The sequence below is a fragment of the Athene cunicularia genome (genome assembly GCF_003259725.1).
Source record: "Athene cunicularia isolate RWA chromosome Z unlocalized genomic scaffold, athCun1 chrZ_part3, whole genome shotgun sequence".
Lineage (NCBI taxonomy): Eukaryota > Metazoa > Chordata > Aves > Strigiformes > Strigidae > Athene > Athene cunicularia.
Window position 1 is genome coordinate 11,140,179 of NW_020799144.1, and position 6,408 is coordinate 11,146,586.

The following is a 6,408-nucleotide window of genomic DNA, read 5'->3' on the forward strand; positions in this document are numbered from 1 at the left end:
CTGGTGTGTGGTTAGCTTTTCAGCTTCAGCTGAGCATACTTTTAATCCACCAGGTAATGCTGACCTTTGTCTTACTCTTTTCCAAAACCATCTAGTTTAATGGCACCACTGGAATTCTGGAAAGCACATTTGGTTTATACACTGTTGGAGCTGATACTTACAGGAAACCTGACTGTTACCGGGAGCTGTATAGTGATATTTTAGGTATTGCCTCTGCCTCTTCAGACTGGGAAAGTAAAGAAGCAGACAAAATCTAGTGTGTGCTCCACTGTTTCCAATTACCATTTACAACTTCTCGTTAACATGTTCTCTGGGCCTTGACGGATCCATCAGTTTTAAGTGCTTTTAAATAGTCTATTGTTGAGGAAGACCTGAAGAGTATTGAAAATGAGACTTTTTTCTTAAATGCTTGTAATAACTTCACTAGTTTTTAGGTTTCACAGCCTTCCAGTAAAAATCACTTCTTTGTGTGAGTATGACAACATTTTTGGCTCAAATTTACATAAGAAATTGAAACCAAAAAGGTGATACTAACCATACTACCTGCTGTTTTCCAATTTTATTCATTATTGTATTTGGTCTACAAGACAGGAGAACTACAGAAAATATTGATCTCCCTGTTCTTATTTGGATGTGTCTCTTGGGATTCTGAGGTCTTGACATCAGCCCTTAGCCAGGGTTTAGAGGACAGTACCATATTCAGAAGTGCATTTACAAACTGATGTTTTGGGTTATGTTCTCTCTTCCTTTCAGTTGCTTGCGGTCAGCCTCCTGTTGTGGAAAATGCAAAGACCTTTGGGAAGATGAAACCTCGTTATGAGATCAACTCCCTAATTAGATATCACTGCAAAGATGGTTTCATCCAGCGTCATATTCCAACCATCCGGTGTCAAGGGAATGGAAGATGGGATATGCCTAAAATTACTTGCATGAATCGTGAGTTCTTTGAAAGCAAAACAGTGTTGGATCAGAAACAATAAACTAGTTTAAAATTAATGAGGAATCAAGATATATGTTGAGAAGTGGAAATCTGGTATGACAGTTTATAACAGCAATACTGCTTACTCCATCTGTAGGAAAAAAGTCAGGCCTCCAAAGATAATGTAAATGTTCCTCTTCTGTTTTGTACAGAAGCCACTAAGATTCTTTTAAAGTAAACAACACTCTTAAAAAGCCCCTGAAATCAACAGGTTCTTATTAACACTAACAATTCTTTCTGCAGCAGTGGTCTAACTGTGTGTAAGAGATGCTTCTGTCTATAACACGGTAATAGTACCAGTTAATCATTTGTTAACTCTCTGATTAATCAAGTATAGAGGGAACTGTAATGTGAAGTGTAGCCAGCTCATTCATAATTAAATAATTTTAAATTAACTTCCTTTTTTTCCTCCTTCTTATTGCAGCGTCCACATACCAAAGGACTTACTCTAAGAAATACTACTATAAACATTCTTCATCAGGAAAGGGAACATCATTAAATTCATCAAAACACTATCATCGCTGGATCAGAACATGGCAGGACTCAAGGCGCTGAGAGCTAAATGGTGAATGGGGATTTCCACCATTTCAGCCAAAGTCATAACTTTCTGTGCCTTTTCTATCACTTATAGGAGTATTATCAAATTGTTTTGAAACTATGGACTGCGGTATTCACAATGCATTTTGCAAAAATATGGTGTTTATCAGAAAATTTAAAAAAAAAAAAAAAAAAAAGCATTTCCAGCCTATAAAGATTATTAGTTTTCTATATGCCATCGGTGTGGACCATTTTATGATATATACCAGCCTTCTGCAATATTTAAACAGCTCAATTTTAGCACCAATGAAAATGTAAATAAGATGATTTTAATGTTGTTTAATTGTGTGTTGTTTTTAAAATCTTGTATATAAAATGAAAAGTCACACTAATTTCAGGCATATTTATGGTTAGAGCGGCCTCAGAGGTCTTCAGTCATTTATGACGTTGTTTTTATGTTGTTTACCTAGGCTGGAAATGGTTGAAATAACTTCACTGACTGAAATTTGCTATTATCAGGTGAAGATAAACACAAAAGTTACATGATTTTTTTTTTTTTTAAATGGGAACTGTGCCAATTCCCATCCAAGGTACAGTTTGTGTCCATGTGATGCAAAGTTTAGACAGAGCACATAACAGTGGCATGAAGCATGAGCTAGGGACTGCAATGTGGAACTTTTTTTCTGCTCTCCATTCCAGCTTCACCATTCATGAGAAAGGACTGCATGGAGGAGTTGAGTATGACGAGGAGGGCCTGTAAAAATCCAAGTGCTAATACATTAACTTTATCAACCAGGGCCACTTTTTCGAAAAGGAAACAAAAAGAAGAAAAAAAAAAAAAGAAAAAAAATTACTTTCACGACATTAACCACAAGGTCTATATTACAGGTCTCTGCATTCTAAAATGGAGATAGACCTGGTGTTTGGGGGATTTTTTTTGTAAAAAAACAAACAAAAATCAAAAAAGTAAATAATTTTGTATATATAACCATTTTTTAATCTTTTTATAAAGTAATGAATGTTTGTGTATGAATGCTGCAGCTGTGAAGCGTACATAAATAAATGAAGTAAGCCATACTGATTTAATTTATTGGATGTTATTTTACCCATGCAAAGAAGATTAAAAGAGCTCGCCAGTGCAGTATTAGCCCCTGAGCTCCACTTTTGGAACCATCTTTCAGTTCAACTGCTATTTCCCTGGAGAACAGAATTCCTGCTAAACAGGATCATTTGTTTGCAGTTAAGATGGGTGAGAACTGTGTAACTTACAGAAGAATCAGAATCTTGGCTTTCTAGAAAGAAGTGTGTGCACAGAGAGATTATAGGTTGTAGTTGGTGCAGTGTGTACGTAGGAGTTTTCTATTATGATTTCTTACCCAGGTCAGCTCTATGACTGACCTGGTTGTGTATAGGAAGAGTAGAAGGTAACGTTTGAAACGACCTCTCCACAGAAAGGACTGTTATTTCTGCAAAGTGCCTCGCACACCTTTGGGCACAGAGAGAAAAACAAACAAACAAACAAAACACCACAAAAACTCACAGCTAAAATACAGTACAGTAAGTTCCCTATGATATACCTTTTTAAACAACTCTACAAATACAAACACAGATGGGAGGTTTATGCTTTTGTGTTAGTGTGGGGATATGATGCAAAAAGTTGAAAGGGAAAGGAAAAGAATTGAAACCCAGCCAACATGTAAGAGTTTGTACTGGGCAGAGCTGCCCATGAAGTTACCTTGCCATAGCTCATCGAGAACAGTAATTAGAGTTCCAAACAACTTCTCTTAAGAAATTTGCAGTCACTGCTCCATTAAGAGTACCCAGGCTTTGTGCATTCAACATGGAAGTGCATCACTGTGTTGGCTGGTTCAATCCCCACCCCTCGCCCCCAAACAATGCACATAATACTTTTCTCTATTTATATTATTATCTTGTATAGTGTATAATGTGAATGTCTGGTTTTTTTTGTGAATGAAAGTCTAAAATCTTTGTAACTTTTATATCTGCTTCTGTTTCACCAAAGAAACAAGGTTTTGCTATACTGTGACTTGTCTTGTTATTGCATGTCTTCCTGTCTAAATCTATGCAATGTGATTTTTTTCATATGAATACAACTAGACTGTCAGGTACTTCACAGTTATCATGGGCTTAGTCAAGTGCCCACTGGAGTCAAAGAGAATCAGCTGGCTGAACTTTAGTAGGTGCTGGATTTGACTTTATATGAGCAGCTCTAGGGGATATTTTAATTATTGTATGTTTTGAAGTCGATTATTGCTTGTATAAGTCAAGGCTTTGTTCATAAATATACAGTATTCTACACATCACCTCCTTGTACCAGAAACATACAAGACAGACAATATATTTTAACACTTTGCAAACTTTCTCACCATATGTATAAAAAACCCTGCATAGATTTGTTGTTTTCTTGTCTACTTGTTGGATTTAAACAATGTTGTAAGGCATTCAGATAACATTGTGATTGTAGTTTTAAATAGATTAGATACAATGCTTATATTGATTTTTTTCACCTCCCTCTATTACGCATAATAAAATAGGACTGACAACATTCCTTATTAAAAAAAAAAAAAAACAAAAAAAAAAAACCACCACCAAAAAACCCAAACCTGTTACCCATGCTTGTTTATTTAGACAGAGAATGGAATTTTATTCAGCTCTGGAGACTTTTTCTAATATGTTCCAATAACAGCACCCTGCAAAATTCACCCACTCACATCACAAAGTTAGGTTTGCTGTGAAGCTAGGGCGTTACCACAACAAGTGCCATGATTTCTTTACATAGAGCATCTCTAACTCCAGTATGTGGAAGAGTGTTGGGGTTGGAGTTGAGGGATAGAAGACAAAACTAGAGATTTAAATACAGATTTTTATAGTGAGCATTTCTTATCTCTGCTTTCTTGCCTTCTAAGCTAAATTAGAATTCTTTTTAACTTATTTTTCAAAGTTACACTCTATCTACTGCAGAGATAAAGAGTCTGCTTTAAATTCTGTTTTACAAGTACAGGCAAGATAAATATCAGAGTAGTATTCCTGTAGTAATCTTCCGCTATCACATAACTATTAAACTTTTTGTTTCTACTAACACACTGTCTGCCACTTAAAAGGATACAGAAACAGCTGTAGACTATGGGGTGGAAAGGCATGAAAGGATGGAGCATTGATGGTTAAAGTCGTTAGCTTAAAGGAGTTCGGATGTGCACTTCACATCTTGGGTTGCCAGCACCACATGGAGTTCAGCCAAAGCTCGGGCTGCAGGTTTAGGCACAGAGCTCGAAATGCCCCACAAGAGCAATGGCATTTTGTGTGCCCGTGAAAATCTCTGCAGAGTAGATATTATTATTCTGAACATCTTCCTGTCCCTTCAGGTATTGAGTGTTTGCCTTGCCAGCGTGAACCTCAGAGCACAGGGCTCACCTCCGGCAGAGGTTAACACCACGCAGGGTAGAGATAAGCCAAGCCACCACTTTTGGAAGACCTTCTCAGAGAGGAAAAAAAGGTGCTGGCTGGTGGAACCATTCCTGTATCACAGCTATGCCATAAAAAATGCACAGCTCCTTGAAGCTAGGGAGGAAAAGATAGCTAGGTCCCTGATGGCAGATCTCCTTGGGGGACATCAGTTTCTTTTGCCTGAGATGTTGCTGCAAGTAGCAACTCGTTGGAGACTGGGGTTGGACAAACCATGTAGGAGAAACACAAGCCCCTGGAGGTGCAGCAGCTGGGCCAGCAGGATACAGATGGGCTGGCAAGGGGCTGCCAATGGAAAGGACAGCCTGCAAGGAGGGCTTTGCGGTCAGAAATTGCTTTGCCAGAGCAGTGGCTGGAGGAACGTTGTCTGAGGCTCAATCTATGGGTATGGTTAAAGTCTATGTCTGTATTAGCTTTTTAAGCAAAAAGTCTTCATTTTGGTAGGCAGCATCTTTGCTCTGGGCATATGCAGAAGCTGGCACATGCAAGCAGAGACATTCCCTTGGGGATGGGAGGCTGAAACTCCCAACAGCTGGTGCAAGCTTGATCTGTGAAAAGCTCAGCAGCATAGCAGCCTGGGGTGGCTGAGGAGGAAGTGAGGCAAGAGGAGAAGGAGCAGCAGCAGCTACCAATCTAAATGCTGGATCTGAACTCTGAATTCTGAAACCTGGATCCTATGTATAGTATGACTAGTGCATGCAATTATGTAATTATGCAATCATGACAGAGCATGACTGGTGGATGTAATTAAACCTTCAGTGAAGCTCTGCACATCTAGTAAGTTTGACTTTCGTCTTTTTCTTTTTTCCATGTTGTAAATGCTGACTTTTTGCATTTGGAAGAGCCATTTTTTTTTGTCTGTCAAGGAGTCTTGCTGCTCTTGTGTCGCATAAAAAAACCCAAACTATTCCTCCTCATCATGAGTAGGGCTGCTGAAGGAGCAGTAGCTACAAAGATGCCTCCTAGGGCTTCTAGGCAGATCCGTGATCTACGATGGCCTTTGTAGGCAGAGGGGTATGAATTGCTCCTGGTGTGAACTGGAGACATTTTCTAGTGCAGATGGTAGAGAAAAAGGATGGTCATGTTCTTTGCTCAGTGAAAAGGCTTGCAACATGCTGTCCTGTCCCCCAGAGGTAGAAGATGAACGGAGCTGCTCCTTCACTGGGAAATGTTTAAGGCATTGCATACCAAAAATGCCTAAAAAACCCCTCTGGGTTTAGTACAACTGTGTTAATGCACAATGGCAAATGCATTATTTTCTAGAGGAGACATACAATTTGTATTACAGACTGTAAACTGTAATATGCATAGGACTCTATGAACGCACTGTTTTTTCTGATGAACAATGAAAGGGGTAAAAATGATGTTTGGGCAGAGCATGGACAAAAGCTTACAGGTGACACAGTTGT

General features: G+C 38.7%; 1 protein-coding gene across 2 annotated transcripts in view; it reads left to right on the forward strand.

Annotated features, from left to right (window-relative positions):
• The window catches only part of VCAN (versican), a 113,666-nt gene extending 109,542 nt beyond the window's left edge, over positions 1-4,124 (forward strand). For both annotated transcript variants that reach the window (XM_026866583.1, XM_026866584.1), the window contains exons 14-15: positions 754-936; positions 1,404-4,124. In XM_026866583.1, the coding sequence (XP_026722384.1) occupies positions 754-936; positions 1,404-1,534 (314 nt within the window). In that variant the 3' untranslated portion in view covers positions 1,535-4,124. The remainder of the gene's footprint in view (positions 1-753; positions 937-1,403) is intronic.
• The last annotated feature ends 2,284 nt before the right edge of the window (positions 4,125-6,408 follow it).